This window comes from Podarcis liolepis (genome assembly GCF_965112155.1).
Source record: "Podarcis liolepis genome assembly, chromosome: 2".
Lineage (NCBI taxonomy): Eukaryota > Metazoa > Chordata > Lepidosauria > Squamata > Lacertidae > Podarcis > Podarcis liolepis.
The window spans coordinates 75,405,687-75,423,478 of record NC_139555.1 but is presented as its reverse complement, the minus strand read 5'-3'; the positions used below and the strand labels follow the sequence as shown (position 1 = coordinate 75,423,478).

Genomic DNA, 17,792 nt, shown 5'->3' with positions numbered 1-17,792 from the left:
GGACCTGACATCCTTCCGCAGGGCATGCAAGACAGAGCTGTTCCACCAGGCCTTTGGTCAGGGCGCAGCCTGACCCCCTCCTCTGGCAATCTGCACAAAATTTTGCTTGATGGTTGCCATTAATTTGATTTAATTTGATTTAATTAATTTTAGAATGAATGTTTTAGAATGTTGGACTATTTTGACTGTTGTTAGCCGCCCTGAGCCCAGCTTCGGCTGGGGAGGGCGGGATATAAATAAAATTTATTATTATTATTATTATTATAACATAAAATGCCATTTCTAGAATTGCTGTGGAATATAGGGCAGATTTCCATGTTATTTGCTTCCAGAAAAAATCCATTTCCAAACAATATGGAAAAGACTGCTAAACATGCACTGTATGTCACAATAGTTCTGGAAGTGGCTTTTACATTGCGTGAAACTTGCCATATATCCTATTTTTCTAGGACATGTCCTCCTTTAAAAATGAGAGTCATCATGGCGATCCATAGTTAAAAGTAGAAGTCGGGAAGTGTGTCCTCATTTTTGCTCTTCAAAACATGGCAACTCTAAATATAATGTGGAAATTAACAGTTATCATAAAGATGGAATAAACTGCCATGTGAACGCAGTTCTTCTTTGCCTTGTAGCTCCTCCCAGAGGATTGAGTGTGTAATGTTAGGGAATCCAATCTGTGTTTTTGTGTTCCAGTTCATCGTCTGGAGCTGTTCCATTCCAGGTTTTACCCAAAGCTCAGCAGCTCTAGGGACCAGGCCATAGGCAGCTGATTTCTGGTGGGCTTTTATCATGTGTTTGAGTCTGTTCTAAAGTATTTTGGTCACGAACCTTTGTGCAAAGTGCATACTTTACAGGGAGATGTTACAGTTAGCATTTATGCAATATTGTTTTCATTTTATTTTCATTTGTGCTAAAACAGTGGGGTGGGGGAGGAGGAATATAGGATCCTACTTGTATTGTTCTGTTCTGTTCTGCTCATCGGGGTCTCTACAGATTAATTATCTCTTTTGCTATTTCGTGGTACATTTAGCTGATCATAAGAGTAGGATTATAATTACTGAGTGTTAAAATGTAATTTTGAATCTTAAAACCAAATAAAATATTAAAAAACAGTGGAACCTCAGTTGTCGAATGCTTCGAAAGCTGAACAATTCGGAACCTGAACACCAACAACCTGGAAGTGAGTGCTTTTGTTTTCGAAAGGCTTCTAAGACACATTTCTCCAATTTTTCAATGGATTTTGCCGACCGGCAATTGTGCCTCAGTTGTCAAATGTTTTGGGAGTTGAACGGTCTTCAAGAATGGATTACATTCGACAACTGAGGTTCCACTGTAATTTTTTTTAAAGAGTTGGTACTTTCCCAGGAGAGACTCTTAACTTCTTTGGGGATTTGTAAAGGAGGAAGGTTATAGAAATCAACAAGCATGTGCATATTAAGACACTCACCGATGGCCGCTCAACATCGCGAAACTCATCACAGCGGGATCCCAAGTCTGGAGGTTCCAGCACCTGGTCAATACCATAAGCAATCCCACCATTAAATTTCATTAACTGCTGTACAATCCTTGCATTGCCATTGTTCACCAGAATTTCCCCCTGTAAGGAAGGAAAACAAGAAGCATATCAGGAGGTGCTCGGTTCAAACCACTGTACGTGAAATTCATCCCTGCCTCCATCCACTTCTTGAAACTTACTGGCACCTTAGGCTTGCTTGCCTGATCACATGCCAAGGCAAAAAAAAAAAAAAGGTACAGCAGCCATATCAAGATCTAGACCGGGGCAGCTAACCTTTGGCCCTCCAGATGTTTGAGGACTGCAATTCCCATCACCCCTGACTATCGGCTATGCTGGTCTGGCACTGATGACAGTTGGAGTGTAACAACAGCTTGAAAGCTGCCAATGGGAATAGAAGAGGGGAGACAGGAGAAGAGGACCTCTCCAACTCATTCTCTTCCTGATGTTTTACCTACTCAGAATTGCCACACACAAACACACACACACACACACACACACACACACACACTGCTTGTTGACAGGAAAGCACTTAGTGGGGAGACCTGAAAGACTAAATCTCTTGCAGGGGCTCAAGTAGTGCCAGCGCCTTCTGTCAAGAGCTTGGGTGTAACCTTCGATGCCTGCCTTTCCATGGAGGCGCAGGTTGCAGCCACAGCAAAGGTGGCATTTTTCCATTTCCGCCGTATTAAGGTCCCTTACCTTTCTTGCCCTGATCTGGCCACAGTGATCCATGCGATGGCCACCTGCAGACTTGATTATTGTAACTTGCTCTATGCGGGACTGCCCTTGAAGCTGACCCAGAAACTCCAGCGGGTGCAGAATGCCGCGGCGAGGCTCCTTATGGGGTCCTTGCCGCGGGATCACATTCATCCAGTGCTTTACCAACTGGACTGGCTCCCAGTGGAGTACAGGGTCAGGTTTAAGGTGCTGGTTTTGACCTTTAAAGCCCTATACGGCCTAGGACCCATGTACCTACAGCACCTCCTCTCCTGGTATGCCCCGCGGATGACCTTAAGGTCCACAAATGACAACACTTTGGAGGTCCCAAGTCACAAGGTGGTTAGATTGGTCTCAACTAGGGCCAGGGCCTTTTCAGTACTGGCCCCGACTTGGTGGAATGCTCTGTCACAAGAGACTATGGCCTTGCGGGACTTGACATCTTTCCACAGGGCCTGCAAGACAGAGCTGTTCTGCCTGGCCTTTGGTTTGGACTCAGTCTGACCCTCATGTTTCCCTCCCCTTATGGTTTTGATCTATGGACTACTATTAAAATGAGGCTGCATTTTAAATTGTATTTTTAACCTGTATTTTAAATTGGTCCCCCCCATTATGTTTTTATTGTAATTTTACTGGTGTTAGCGGCCTTGAGCCCGGCTCTGGCCGGTGAGGGACGGATATAAATAAAAAAATATTATTACTACTACTACTATTATTATTATTATTATTATTATTATTATTATTATTATTATTAAAGAGTCACCAATTCAATCCCTAGCTGACCCACTCAAGCAGTACAATAATCACTCCACCCCCTACATACACAACATTTAGTTCAGATAAACATTGACTTACGGCACTTGTCTTGCTGCAGCCAAATGAGATGAGTGATCCATGCATCGTTCTTAAACCATGATTATTCATCAGGCTGGAACCCGATAACTAGACACACACAAAAGTAATGATTCTGAGACAACTTCAAAAATAAATTCAGAAGGGTGTTTTTTAAAAAAACCAACAACAACACTATCAACTTACCAGCGTGTCCCTGATCATGTGTCCTTTGAGATAAGCAGCCAACTTGCTCCGGTGTTCTCTATGATACAACCATTTTTGCATATTCTCAGGGAGAGAATTAAATGCTGCATCTGTAGGCCACAACATTGTGAAGGGCTGGTGCAAGGTATTGTTCACCAGATTAAGAAGTCCCGCCTCCTACACAGAGACAATACAGCAAAGTGTATGCACATCAAAATGCCGTACACGCAGTATCAATCATAAATTACTTGTGTGCAACTAGCCATCAGAAACAAAAGAATGTTTTGAAGCGTAGGTGGGTTCCCACAAGGCAAGACACAGTGATAACAGCAAGAACCTTTACTGAACTACGTAACTGGGAAAGCGGGGCAAAGCAACTGCTTATATGCATTTCTGAAGGCCTGGGCCATGCCCACTTCCAACGTGATTGGCTGTCTAAACTTCCAAACTGCGAATCACGACTCAGATTTTAAGGGCCAATGGCAGAGGCCCAATTCCTGAAATGTTCTGTGATTGGATATCATATATCAAATCAGAACACAGGGGCTCAGAATCCTTAGTCCAGACTCAAACTCAGGCAAACACAGACCACTGAATACATAACATGTTCCATATTTAAAAGTAAGAAATTTACTGCACAATCCTTTGAATGTAACATCAAGCCTAGATTGGAGGGAGTATACTCTGAAATGAATTCTGAACTGAATCAGAAAGTTAATTTTTTTTTTTGGTATTTTTATTAGAGATTAATGTTTCATTTTAAGGACTACAGATTTTTTTTAAAATTACCACTAGAAGCTTGCTGTAGATTTTGTATCCATAAGCATCTGCAACCTCTGTGATGGTTTCCTGGAAAGCAACAAAAAGATGCAGTTATTAGAAACCAAGTCTCTGTATCATGGAAGAGGAAACCCAAATGCATTGCCACTCCCAGGGGATCGCTTTGTGTCCATTATAATGAAGACTGAAGAGAAATCGCCCAATACACAGACATTCATACTCCTTAATACAGCAGCAAGTCATGATTTCTGCCAATCATCAACACAGTTAATCAATATACTACTATTCTGGTCAGACATACTAGTTGTGAAATGCCTCATTCCAATATTTATAAAACTTTCTTCCACCAGGTAAGAGATTTCATATGCAAAGCTAGAAATGCTTCTATACTACATAGGAATGCAAACCAAACCAAGGGGCAAGATGGGCTCACATACATTGCCAATGCATACAAATTACCTTGGGTGTGCCTTTGGCAGATTTACGTCACTGCTGGTATTTATTTTATTTTTTTATATTAAAGCAAGTGCAAGGTTTTATGTTTAACCATAAAAACCATAGTGTTGTGTTTGTTTGCTTTTTAAAAAAAATACAAAGTTGGGTATAAAAATTAATGAGTCATTTCAACCCTTTATAATTTTAGACATACCTGTGCTAGGTTGGATGAAATGTTTATATTCTGCAGGTCATATGGGATTAAGATCTTGTCAATGAAATGTAGGACACCATTGTTTGCCATAATGTCACTCTCAATTATCTTTGCTTCATCATTTAAATACACGCTGTTCTGAGAAAAAGGGACATAATACACATTCCCAGTAAGAAACACCTTCTCATGTACAAAGCCTTTTTGTTCTTGAGTGATGATCATCAGTGAGGGATGGGCTACAGTAGCAAGATGGAGTAAGTTATTGTAGGTTTGTCTTGATAGAGGTTTTAGGCATGACGCCTTATCATGACTATTGGTCCATTTAACCCAGCATTGTCTACACTGACTGGCAGCAGCTCTTCAAGGTTTCAGACGGAGTCTTTCCCTACCCTACCTGGACACAACAGGGACCTTCAGCATGCAAAGCAGATGCTCTAACCACTGGGTTATGGACCTTCCATTGAATATATGCAACCGTGTTCTCACAGTCCCCTCCTTCGACTACTCAAGCTGGGTACAGTGGTACCTTGGGTTAAGAACTTAATTTGTTCTGGAGGTCCGTTCTTAACCTGAAACTGTTCTTAACCTGAAGCACCACTTTAGCTAATGGGGCCTCCTGCTGCCGCTGCGCTGCTGGAGCACGATTTCTGCTCTCATCCTGAAGCAAAGTTCTTAACCCGAGGTACTATTTCTGGGTTAGCGGAGTCTGTAACCTGAAGCGTCTGTAACCTGAAGCGTCTGTAACCCGAGGTACCACTGTATAGCTAAAAACTTTTCAGAAATTTATGGGCAACATTGCAAAGCAGTAGTGCTCCCATGGGATGGAGGGTTTTAAAAGAGGATCAAATTCATGGAGGAGAAGGCTATAGGTTTCCCCGAGGCATCTGCTTGGCCACAATAGGATGCTGGACTACATGGACCATTGGCCTGATCTAGCAGGTTCTTCGTATGTTCTTACAATTGCAGGTCTAGGGGCCTAATATGACCTTCCAGGCCTCTCTTATCAGGCCCCCAGGACTCTTCCCAGGCCATACTGGTCCCACTTTGCACCCTAAAGTGTTTTTGCCTGGTTGGAAAATGTCCATAACTCCCTAGTCCCTGGCCTCCATCCTTCTGAAATGTTACATGTTACTTCCCTAGGGACCCTTCTTCAATGCATGCCATTTTCATACTAATATAATTGTAAACAAAACAAAACACACAAGGATCAACTTCAACAGTGCCCCAAAACAAAAAAAAACCCTGCACCCATCTTTCTGAGGTTTGTTAGGTTTCTTTTCTTTTTTTAAAGATATTTATTGAATTTTCACAAATTATAAAATCAAACACAATACAAACAAACACACACAAAGACAAACAAGTATAATTTCAAATCCTTATTCTCTTAAAACTTACTTCACCGACCTCCTCATACCTCCCCTTTCTGCATTCCAATTTCAAATATTTAGTTCAGCAAATCCTCACCCTTAATTTAATCTAATTGTAACCCTTTCTTTTCCTTTAACCTAATCTTTACAGCTGTACAGCTGAAGTTTGTTAGGTTTCTTACCAAGAGGCACCTTTATGAAAAGAATAGGGACCAGGGGCATGAAATGAGACCGACCCTTCAGACCTTTCTATCCAACCCTTGGGATTCTACTTAAACCCTGCTCCACACCCACGTTGTGTCTTGCCTGCCTGGGATGTGTCCTTGATCTACACGAATGCCTCTTGCCTGGCTGGATGTGAGAACGTGTATAGGAAGCACTTACATGGCGGGAAGGTAGCCCGTTGTACAAAGGGTAAGAGGCACACCCACTGCTCTGCCCACGTACTGAATAACATGGCACCTACCTCTTTCATGGAAACCTTTATTTTGAGTCCAGATAGAGCTGTGATGGAATTTTTCAACTGCAAGTCTTCTGACTGTAACTTGTGGCAGATGACTACGTGATAGTTAAGCAAATCCTTGATGAAACCCTTCTCTTCCCATTCTGAAAACTGAAGAAACTGGGGTTATACAAGTCAGGCACGGGCTCAGCACCTTTCCAAAGCACTGAAACTAGCTGAGGAGAATGGGATGCCCCAGAGTCAAATATTAATTTGACACTTCACCTACTGAGAAAACTTGTTCTCATTCAAGAACAGAAGAATGAAGAATTATGGAACTATTCCCCATTATATATTATAGTTAATTAAAAAATTAGGGAAGACAGCCAATCACAATATAATCTCTAATACATTGAAGAGAACTGAATCAAACCTACACATGCAGCAGAAATTCAGATTCATACAAATGAGTTGAAAGTTGCTTAGATTAGATAGCAAACACTCAGGTTTAACTGAAGCGGGGCCCTTTCTAAGGATTTAACCTTTTCTAGTTAGAAGGGGTGATTTTAATGTCGGGGGGGGGAGGAAGGAAGGAAGGAAGGAAGGAAGGAAGGAAGGAAGGAAGGAAGGTGGTTGGGCTTTGGGCACTGTTGGCATGCAGTGCCTGAGGGCCACCTTGCCTATCCCTGTATTAAACTAGCTCTAAAGAAACCCAGAGAAGACTTGCACAGACTGATAAACAGAACTATAGGCTTTCAAATGCAACCAGAAAAGTGTTTCTTACCGTGGTGCTGTTCTTTATGTAATCAGCATGTGGGACAAAAACAGTGAACGGTCCAGATCCCGTCAATTCAACAGTGCTAAAGCGCTATGGCACAAAAACAGGTCCAGAGATTAACACACACAGCAGCACAACATGATTTATGCAAGAAAACACTGCTCAGAAAAGATGAAGCAGGGCTCTGCTCATGTCACTGGACATTTCCAATGTTCTTCATCCTGATGCAGCTCCTTTTACCACTACCCACCCCAAAGTCCACTCCTGAAGTGAAGGAGACTCTCTAGAATGGAGTAGGGTGGGAGTGAGAATTGGCAGAAATCTAAGGTAACTTCGAATAGCCCCCTGTGTATGGATTGCTCTCCCCAGGGAGTCCTGCCCATCTGCAATCTTGTCATCCGTTTGGTGCCAGCAAACACATTTTGGTCTACCTGAGCATTTGGACGCCACCAATGACATGTTATTACACTGATGAATCTGTTTTTAATCACATTTATGTCATTATGTGATTATGTTCATCATTATATTTTGTTAATTTTGGCTTTAAGTTGCTTTGAGACTTTTTTTTTTAGTGGGAAGCAATACACACACACACACACACACACACACACACACACACACACACTTAATAAACCTAAACCTGCATGAGTGGAAGTGACACAAGGGACTCTCTAAATTCAAGGCTAACTCTCTTTTAGAGGATGTTGATGCTTACTTTGAAATGATTAAAGAATTTAGATGCAGCTTGTCTTGTGCTGAGCTCCTAAAAAAAATGAAAGAAATTAAAAACCATCTAATATTAATGACAAGGCTCTGCTTTTTTCATATTTTTTTTAAAAAACAACCTTATCCTTCATATCCAAATGAAGAAAGAACGTTTATACCCTACTTCACACAATAACGGGAGTACAATAATGAATAATGAAATGGGAATGGTTTGTGAAAATAATCCCATTATAAGACTTGTGACATACATTCTGGGCTTGAATTTTCCAGTTGCCTTGAATTGTTTGGCCAGAGAATTGATTAAGGAACCAGTCCCACTGACATCTGACAAGCAAAAATGAACTGCAGTATCCTCTGCCTTCAGAGTGATGTTGTTGTTTAGTCGTTTAGTCGTGTCTGACTCTTCGTGACCCCATGGACCAGAGCACGCCAGGCACTCCTGTCTTCCACTGCCTCCTGCAGTTTGGTCAGACTCATGTTTGTAGCTTCGAGAACACTGTCCAACCATCTCATCCTCTGTCGTCCCCTTCTCCTTCTGCCCTCAATCTTTCCCAAGATCAGGGTCTTTTTCAGGGAGTCTTCTCATGAGGTGGCCAAAGTATTGGAGCCTCAGCTTCACGATCTGTCCTTCTAGTGAGCACTCAGGGCTAATTTCCTTAAGAATGGATGCATTTGATCTTCTTGCAGTCCATGGGACTCTCAAGAGTCTCCTCCAGCACCATAATTCAAAAGCATCAATTCTTCGGCGATCAGACTTCTTTATGGTCCAGCTCTCACTTCCATACATCACTACTGGGAAAACCATAGTTTTAACTATACAGACCTTTGTTGGCAAGGTGATGTCTCTGCTTTTTAAGATGCTGTCTAGGTTCTTCAGAGTGAACTTATTCTCAACTCCAAGTCCCCCAAAGGCTCTACTAGTCCAAAGAGGTATTTGGAAGATAATCCCATCCCTTTTGCAGAAGAGAAAAGCCTTTTGGGTATGTTATGTACTAAGCTTGGATCCTAGAACAATAGGTAAGTAGAATCCTAATATGCAACAACTGATTGGCTTGCAGGAGAAGACCAATCCAGGAGGGAAGCAGAATCAGCTAATCAGATGGGACACATTGTGTAAATAATGTATATAAACGCCTGAGGTTTGGGGGACAATTAAATCACTGTTTTACAAGCTGCAATAAAGAGCATGAAATCACTATAGGACTCCGAGTATATTTCAGGATAGTATTTCTAATGGTAGCATTTGAACAATTCTAGGTAATATCTGTATTTTAACTGCAAGCTCCTCAACCAGCAATCTTTTTCTTCACTTTCTTTTAAATTAATCCCCAACTAATCTATGGCCAGAACTGTTACTGTACTGCTATATTTAATTCACGGGACCTTTTGTAACTTTCTCACCGCCTCTGAAATATCCACTTGGCATTTAAAAAAAATCTTAGTTTGCTTCTTCTTCAGAAAGAGGAGTGATGGTATAAGGAACAGTTCTGTATACAGCCTGATGTCAATAATATATTATTGCTGGTATAATGCTGCCCGGTGGGAAATTAAGAGTAAGCTGAGATAAAAGAAATCGTGACAGCCCCTTTCCAACAGAATGTCTTGTACCTGCCACACAGTGCCTGTGCATATAAATCCATCGCCGGTACCAGATAAACAAATGCAGATTCGATCCCCACTTGTAGAGAGACAGAGAGCACGTGGACTGCAGCCTCCATTATCCTGGGAAGAAAAGTTAAAACATATTAGTCAATAAGAAAGCTGAAATACTGCCTACTTGGAAATGCGTAAAACACACAGTGCTTGGAACTCACATAACTTCTTCTTTTTTAAAATGTTTTTATTAAGCAATTTCAACATAACAAATTGTCAAACCGTATAATCACAGACATAATTCCCCCCTTTCCTCCCTCCCTTCCCCCCTAGGACTTGCCTCAGCTCCTCTCTCTGATTTCTCTGCACATACTATTTTCTGCATGTTATAAAACTCACATAACTTCTTGAACAAACCTCTATAATCAAGGTGGGCTCTAGATTTTTAATGCTTCTTATCTGAATGGACCATTTTATGCCAAATTACACACGATTGGTTATTCACAATTGGTTTCCCCAAACACACACTTTTTTAAAAAACATTTCAAGATTCTACCCATAATTTGTCTGATAATGGACAGAAAGGAGATCAATGTAAATCATTTGTTAATCTTTTGACGAGAGAATCAGATGAGTGCCAACAAACCTCCTTGCAAGGATCAGTGCGCTCACACTTCTTAACACCATCGCCAGTGAACCCAGGAAGACAGTTACAGGCAACCTATGTAAAATAAAACAAAAGCAACAATGTATAGTCAACATTATATAATTCGGACCTACAAACAAAACTGCAGACAACAGTAGCAATAGATTGATTTTCTACAATGAAAATTAAAATCACAGGACCTTCCTCAGTCTAGAAACCTGCAGCTGTCTTTATCATCTTATTTCTGCTGTTGTGTGTAAGCATGCAACAAATCACTTCTACCTGAGCAATGGAACTTCTCCTCTGTCTTCTCCTTCTATGTGCACCCTGTATCTGCTTTGGGCTTCTCCCCCAACCCTGCTAATTATAGGGGGGCTGGAGGATAAAAAGGGGGAAGTCCCACTGAACAAGTGGAAAGTGTTCCCTATGCACCATGACCTTGCAGGATTCAAATGATGATCTAACAGAGGAGAGCATAACAGAAAGAGAGAGCACATGCATAGCCACCAGAGTGTGCCACTGTGTTTTCCCAGTGAGAAACAGCGCAATCAGCTGCAAGAATTTTAAATAGTCTTCTGAGCTAGTGAGACCCAATCCCTTACGGCCACCAAACTCAGCAGCTGGAGATGCATTGCAGCGCATTAGCACTGTTCCCTCATTGTGATGAGATTTCAGTCTTAGATAATATAGATATGTGCTCATGGAGTGACTTGTGCAATGGAGCTCCCACAAAATCTGCTCCAGAAGGTGGGTTTTGTGGAACCCTCAGGGTAGATCTGGGAGGGGGTCATGGGGAGGAGAAATCTGTTGCATGCGTGGATGTTGCTACACAAGCTCAATGATTTCATTGGATACTACCCTTAGAGTGGTACTCTTTCCCCCCCGGGGAGAAATGTACTGTTAGAGAGCCCCAAAAATAAAGTGAAAAGGAGTTGCTTACGAGGCCTGGTCCTGTTTTAACACACTCGGCAAACTGGTGACATCCTCCATTCTTGTCTAAGCATAGATCAATTTCTGTATGTAGGAGAGATGTAGGAGAGAGGATTGTATGCACCAAAATTTTGTTTCCACTGTAAAACTGCACCTGCCTAACAAAACAAGTTCTTAGCATGCTAGGAGGCATGAACAGCGCTGTTATATATGAAGCTGTCTGCCAAGAGGAGAAGTGAGCAAGAGTGAACCAGTAGGAAAAAAAAGGTTACATTTTTGGTCTTAAGGACAACATTTTTGACCCACTCACTCTCAACCCCCAAATAAAGCCCTTTCCATGCTAAAAATTAAACACAGCTCTGTGAAGGAAAGACAGAACCCCATAGGAAAGACCATGGCCACAGTAGGCAATACACATACCTGTTACACAATATTTAAATAGGCCCCAACCATGTCTTGGACAAAAATTGGGATTTGTTCAAATTGCAAGAAGCCCTATTGTCCTAGTAGCAGGTAGATGGGCACAGTTCCCATTTCCTAACAACCACAACTTTATTACTCTGCCTAGGCATGGAACAGTAGGATATCTGCTGTAGAGAAGTGGTGGTTGAACCATGCATGAAATAATTAAGGCGGTGTGAGACGCCAGGTCTGCAAGGGAGACAGGGTGACTGTAAGTTCTCAAACTCATTTTAATGATACCATAAATATTTACTTGAGCTTTAAATGTCACCAGTATGCTTACTCAGGCATCTACATATATACTGGCCTTTGCAGTTAGCATCTATTTTCAAAAGCAGAATTGCTCAGCAGTTCATGTGTTTCAAACAGCATGGGTGCTCACCCCGGCATAGAGTCCCATCTCCAGCATAGCCTTCTTTACAAGAGCAAGTTCTTTGACCAGGCCCAACTTTTGTACAGCTGGCATGTGGGGAGCAGCCACCATTGCCCACCGCACAGGGATCAATTTCTGTGTTACAAAAGAAAAGAAATTAGGAACAGGGTTGTCCTTTCTCTCGCTTCCCTCTGCAGCCTCCTGAAAACCTGCAAGAGTGACCCTTGTGATCAGTATGGAATATATTGTTGGGGGGCGGAGGTCAGATGGGGAGGAGAGTTAACAGAAATTTCCCCCTTATGTGAACAGATGATCAAGGCAGAATTGCAAGTCTATTTTGCTCATGCTTCTTAGCCAAACTGCCAAGGGAACATCAGAATCACTCAGAGAGGTGTACTATTTGCGTGATCAGGCACATCAAGCCTGTTGCCTCCCCCTGCAGACAGATTCATTGTGCAGTTATTGGATCAAAGCAGGCCACAACTTTATTGATTACAGGTGTATGCAATCTGGCTCAGGCATCGGGTGATTTCTCGCTCAGTCAGCCCACCTGCTGACTGCTTCCCAAAGGGTTGAATCTGAGAAAGGATTGCCCTGTGACTTACAACAAATAGGAACAGCCCATCAGAATTGCTGCCTTGGGGAGTGCTATGGTCCTTAGCCCCATCTGGGCTTATGGACAAAGCACTACCCCAGGATCCCTTTAATGGGATAACCCAATTCCAGCTCCGGTGGCAGTTAAGTGATCGGGGATCATTTATAGAGTTTAACTGCAGGGGATGTAAGGCTTTGCCTCCTCCTTCAAAGAAGGGAGAACATGCCTGCTTCTTTTCTGCCTCTCTGATTTTGTGGCAGGCCCACTGCGCGCGCACACACATGCACACACACAGCCCAGCAAGTCAGGGAGGGAATAACTATCAGGATACAGGCACAGCTGATAACAAGCCACAACTGGCTTGCTGAGGTAAGTGGGGTTGGCATGGCATGGGGTCAATCAATCAATCAATCAATATCCTTTATTCGACCGATAGTCAGAAATAAAACACAATAATTATAAACTATAACATCATCGGGGTACATAAATAAGGTAGGGCCACAGTACTAGACCTCTCACAGATAACCCACATCAAGGCATTCAGTTATACGTTTCCGACACTTGAGTGCCAGGAAAAGAAATTTAGCCACTGACAAAGTTGTTTTCCCAGAAGACTTATTTAGCAGATATGCTGTCTGCTTTCCTCTTTGTCTGGAACTGAGCTGGGGTAAGTATGGGGTTATAAGATACTGTCTTAAATCGTTGTAGCTGGGACAGCTCAGTAAAATGTGCTCTGTGGATTCTACCTTTCCCAATGCACAGTGGCATAATCTCTGGTCATATGGGACTCCTCCATATCTTCCCTTTAGAACCGCCAAGTCAAGAACATTCAGCCTAGCCGCAGTAAATAGTCTGCGGTATTCCACGTAGTGGATATCCGCCAGGTAGCGAGCTGGAGCAGCCCGATACAACTGCTCCCCCAGAAACAACCCAGGTTTCACACGGGCTATGTCCTCCTGTCTGGCAATATCCCTTAATCTTTGAGCGATCACCGCCTTTGCGTGGCTATACGCCATGGACTCTATATAAAGGGAGGACAACCCGCACTTCTGCACTTCCTCCACTATCTCCCCTTCCCATGGAGATTTAAAGTTATCCCTCAGAATCAAGGGGGCCAAACCCACCGGTCTGAAACAGAGCTTGAGCCATAGCCATAACTTCGCTTTCAGGGCCACATACCTAAAGGCTTGACAACCGGTTTCCAGTCTCATGATCGCACCTGCCACAGAGGGGGGGATCCTGAGTATGGCCCTGAGGAATTGGGTTTGGATAGATTCCAATTTTTCAAAATCCCTACGTGAGCCCAAAGCAATGCCCACCAGCAGAAGAGGGAGGACTTTCATTTTAAAGAGTCGTAAGGCTACTTTGACAGTTTGTGCCTGTTTCTTGGAGTACAGGGTTCTAATCACCAGGGCTGCTTTGGATGCGTTCGAGGCTATGTATTCTCTGTGCGCCAAGAAGGACCTATTTGATCTTACAACCTGACCCAGGTATTTAAAGCAACTAACCTGCTCTAAAGGAATACCATTACTAGACCATAAATTAGGTTTCAGTCGAGCAGCAAATACCATTATTTTGGTCTTGGCATAATTTAGTTGGAGCTCGTGTTGGGTCTCATATTCATGAAGAGCTCGAAGCATCCTCCTTAATCCGATGGGGGAGGTAGCTAATAGGGCGGCTTGCTGAGGTAAGTGGGGTTGGCATGGCATGGGGTCAAGATCCATTATTTCACAAGACTGCCAGTCTGAAGCCCAATACACCATCCAAGCACAGGGAACACTTTGGGACTTGACCAGCATGTAAGAACCTAGTGTGGGGCATGCCATGGAGCTGGAATCTCGCTGGTAACATGAGGTGAGTGGGGCCAGAGCCAGTCTGCTCTAAGCTGAGGCTATAAAATGGATATCATCATGGTTTCATCTGGTTCTGGCTTCATGGTTTGATTAATATGACCAATATGATCAATTGCATTGCCAATTTTGATTAAATCACTATATACCTGGGGGGGGGGCATGCTGATGCTTAACAAAATTCTTGTTGAGGTAAAATGCAGGATTCATAGCCTGCATCTGATCAGTTTCTGGCTGATTGCTTTGAAATACCTGTCTTGTAAGAAGTTCCGTGTTAATCCATAAAAATAAGGATGCTTGATTAAATGAAAGTGGTTTTGTTCCTGATTGCAGATTTCAAAATGATTACTGTAGAGATTGCTGTAGAGGAGCTATTTAAGCTGTTATACATCAAGGTGGCATAATAATTTGATTAGCCTGGTACTAAGCACTTGAAGTGCTAGCTGTTTTCATAATCGTGACAGAATGGGGGACAAAACAGGGAGGGGTTAGGAGAGCAAAGCTATTTTGCTGTAGCTTTACCTTTAATTTTTGTACTTTAGTACTTATAGATTTGCCTTATCCTCAGCAATAACGTGAACATTTCTGTTTCTAGTTAAATTGCAACCAAATGTGCCTAAATGAAGAGTCAATATTAAATGACCGGCCAAAAGGTATCTTAAAGGGCCATAGGAAATGACCCTTTGAAAACCTGTCCCATAGGATTCTCAAGAAACAGAAAGCAGAATCACAGAGATGGAGGGAATCTCAAAGGTCATATAGTCCAATGCAGTCAATTGCCCCTCAACTGATGGCCATCCAACCTCTGCTTAAAAACCACTGATGGTGGTGTATACACCAGCTTCTGCAGCAGTCCTTTCCACTGTCAGAGAACTTCTACCACAGGAGAAGTTTAAACCCTTTTTCTTTTAATGTAGGCACTCCAGAGGAATAAAAACAGATCTGCTCCATTATCTAGGTGACAGCATTTCAAGTATTTGAAGATGGCTACTCCCTAAAGAAGCCATAAAGAAGGCTCATCGCCGAAGAATTGATGCTTTTGAATTATGGTGCTGGAGGAGACTCTTGAGAGTCCCATGGACTGCAAGAAGATCAAACCTCTCCATTCTGAAGGAAATCAGCCCTGAGTGCTCCCTGGAAGGACAGATCCTGAAGCTGAGGCTCCAATACTTTGGCCACCTCATGAGAAGAGAAGACTCCCTGGAAAAGACCCTGATGCTGGGAAAGATGGAGGGCCCAAGGAGAAGGGGACGACAGAGGATGAGATGGTTGGACAGTGTTCTTGAAGCTACCAACATGAGTTTGACCAAACTGCGGGAGGCAGTGGAAGACAGGAGTGCCTGGCGTGCTCTGGTCCATGGGGTCACGAAGAGTCGGACACGACTAAATGACTAAACAACAACAACAACTCCATCGCAACTCACTCATATTTTTTTCCTGGCAAAATACACCCAACTCATTCAACTTTTCCTTACAGGACTTTGTATGCAGGCTTCTCACCAACTTTGCCACCCTCTTCTGGACACATTCCAGTTTGTCAATATCCTTCTGAAGCTGCAGTTCACAGAGCTGGACAGCAATGTTCAGAAAAGGTCATATGTTCTCTTCTACCCACAGAATTTTCATTTTTGAAAAGGTATGCATGTTCATCACTCATATATGAATGTTCATCACTTGATAAATGAAAACTATTGTTTAAATCAAATATCCATATTCTGTTGATTACTCAGTTCATTATCCAGACTTTTCTGTGCAGGATGGGTTATGATTTTACCATGTATGCAACATGATTGCAGACATTTGCCAGAAGTACCTGTGCAAGAGGTTCCGTTCCCATTGTATCCAGCAGAACACAAGCAAGTGGGCTGGGAAGTGGTAGAGTCATTGACGCAACTGAAATGGAAGAAGGAAGCACTGAGAAGGTATGTATGTACCCAAATTCACCAACATGTTCATGGATGCTATTCTGTGGTAATGACCAGTCTAAAACTCCAGCATTCTTGGATCTCTATAAACAGTTGATCCTGGTTTCCTTTGCCCAGGTGAATGCAGTTAAGAACTATGAGAGTGACATTATATCATGCAGGGTTCAAAAAAGCTCAAGCAATGCATTTTTGCTTTTCCTTGTGCAAAATAAATGGAAGTTTTGCATCTCAGTGACATGTGCATCACAGGACCCCAGTTGATCATAAGTGAAAGCCACTGCCAAAAGGCTATTGCTGACAAAAGATTTAGGTGGTCTCAAAATTAACAGACCAATTTCCATCTATATCAAAATTACTTCTCCTTGATAGGTACATCTTTAGCTCTACAGCTGTTGATAATACCCAATACAAAGCAACAGAATGGGTAAATGCCTTACCTATTCACACTTCATTTTCAGAAGAGGAATATGCATTTTGAATTTGCATTTTAAATTAAACAATATATTGTTTAAATTAAAACAATATATTGATGAGCAGAAGCGATCCTTTTACAATATTTGCGTATGAAGGGCTTTCTCTCATGCACAAACTAATTCCCCACTGCGCAGGGTGACATTAAAGGATGGAGCAATTGAAAATGCAAAATGTTGAATTAAAGCATCAGCTTCCATTATTATTATTAATAATAATTATATTCATTAGTCACTTTAAAAAAATGAACTCACAGTGACTTATAAACATTGAAAGCAGATATAAAGAGAAAAAACAACCTAAAATACAATAATATGCATAAAAGAGCAAATCCAGCTCATCCCCAATCCACTACAAAAGTACTGTCATGGTTCCATATTTCAAATACTCATGTCCAGATAAATGCATAGCATCACATGTTTTAAACTGTGCCCTCCAATTGTACTCACTTCGCATGTTCATCGCAAGTGCCATTACAGAAATCCTTTTTAACTTCTGAGAGAAAGAAAGAAAAAGTTTTTACATTATTCCTGCATTGCAGGGGGCTGGATTAGATGACTCTTGGGACCCCTTCCAACTCTACAATTCTATGATTCTATAACTCATCAAAGTAATTGAAATCTGTCTAAGAACAATGACAGCAGGACCTTGAACCAGATCAGTCTTTTCAGCGATACTTTTTATGTTGTGATCTCAAGTCAGCAGCTTCTCTGTACTGCATCAGAAGCTGCTTCTGCAATGTGACTATTTGGGTGACAGAAGAAGCAGATACAGATAGGTAGCCGTGTTGGTCTGCCATAGTCAAAATAAAAAAAATCCTTCCAGTAGCACCTTAAAGACCAACTCAGTTAGTTCTTGGTATGAGCTTTCGTGTGCATGCACACTTCTTCAGATACACTGAAACAGAAGAAGCAGAGTTGCTGCTGTGGAAACA

General features: G+C 42.1%; 1 protein-coding gene across 3 annotated transcripts in view; it reads right to left on the bottom strand.

The window, feature by feature from the left end:
- Positions 1-17,792, bottom strand: part of STAB1 (stabilin 1) — a 95,432-nt gene that overhangs the window by 17,445 nt on the left and 60,195 nt on the right. For all 3 annotated transcript variants that reach the window (XM_083488830.1, XM_083488831.1, XM_083488832.1), the window contains 14 exons: positions 17,308-17,353; positions 16,276-16,355; positions 12,027-12,152; positions 11,193-11,266; positions 10,253-10,327; positions 9,622-9,735; positions 8,003-8,050; positions 7,294-7,377; positions 6,534-6,680; positions 4,701-4,838; positions 4,061-4,120; positions 3,272-3,448; positions 3,089-3,175; positions 1,448-1,597 (listed from right to left, as the gene is read on the bottom strand). In XM_083488830.1, coding sequence (XP_083344956.1) covers positions 1,448-1,597; positions 3,089-3,175; positions 3,272-3,448; positions 4,061-4,120; positions 4,701-4,838; positions 6,534-6,680; positions 7,294-7,377; positions 8,003-8,050; positions 9,622-9,735; positions 10,253-10,327; positions 11,193-11,266; positions 12,027-12,152; positions 16,276-16,355; positions 17,308-17,353 — 1,406 coding nt within the window. The remainder of the gene's footprint in view (positions 1-1,447; positions 1,598-3,088; positions 3,176-3,271; positions 3,449-4,060; positions 4,121-4,700; positions 4,839-6,533; positions 6,681-7,293; positions 7,378-8,002; positions 8,051-9,621; positions 9,736-10,252; positions 10,328-11,192; positions 11,267-12,026; positions 12,153-16,275; positions 16,356-17,307; positions 17,354-17,792) is intronic.